The following is a 724-nucleotide window of genomic DNA, read 5'->3' on the forward strand; positions in this document are numbered from 1 at the left end:
ATCATGCGTCCCATGCGTTGTCCCAATCTCTGTATTTCTGTGTGACGCAGGTGACGAGCGGCCGCCCGGACCTCCAGAGAGAATACAAGCGGCAGTCTGTGTGCACCTCGTCCCAGCGGGTGTTGCGGCGAGCAGAACATGTGAGTCAGGGGACCGCTGTAATGTTCTTCTACTTGCGTGTTACATACGTGACATATCAATGTATTCATAACACATGGTTCGTTCTCTGCAGCATCTCAGGGTTCAGCCGCAGTTTGACCTCTATCTGAACGAGCTGTGGGCCAATAGGAACCGAGCATTGCGGCGTTTTCAGCAGGCCGCCCGCAAGGTGAGACTGGAGTCTGGTGGTGATACGGGTAATCAGGGGCACGGGGATCATTGATGCCATCATTCATAACTCCCATCATCCTGAGATGGCAAAGAGCGACGCCCATCAACATAAGTGGACACACCCACAGCTATATATAGGTACAGTACACACCCCCTGCCACACCCACAGCACCACACCCTAATATAGGTACGGTACACACCCCCTGCCACACCCACAGCTATATATATAGGTACAGGACACACCCTCTGCCACACCCACAGCTATATATAGGTACAGGACACACCCTCTGCCACACCCACATCTATATATAGGTACAGGACACACCCTCTGCCACACCCACATCTATATATAGGTAGAGGACACACCCTCTGCCACACCCACATCTATATATAG

General features: G+C 52.3%; 1 protein-coding gene across 1 annotated transcript in view; it reads left to right on the plus strand.

Annotated features, from left to right (window-relative positions):
- The window catches only part of CFAP221 (cilia and flagella associated protein 221), a gene marked incomplete at its 5' end in the record, with an annotated part of 23,007 nt that overhangs the window by 19,661 nt on the left and 2,622 nt on the right, over positions 1-724 (plus strand). The window contains 2 exons of the mRNA XM_018575113.1: positions 51-140; positions 233-328. Coding sequence (XP_018430615.1) covers positions 51-140; positions 233-328 — 186 coding nt within the window. The remainder of the gene's footprint in view (positions 1-50; positions 141-232; positions 329-724) is intronic.

The sequence above is a fragment of the Nanorana parkeri genome, unplaced genomic scaffold (assembly GCF_000935625.1).
Source record: "Nanorana parkeri isolate BGI_ZX_2015 unplaced genomic scaffold, ASM93562v1 scaffold3564, whole genome shotgun sequence".
Taxonomy (NCBI): domain Eukaryota; kingdom Metazoa; phylum Chordata; class Amphibia; order Anura; family Dicroglossidae; genus Nanorana; species Nanorana parkeri.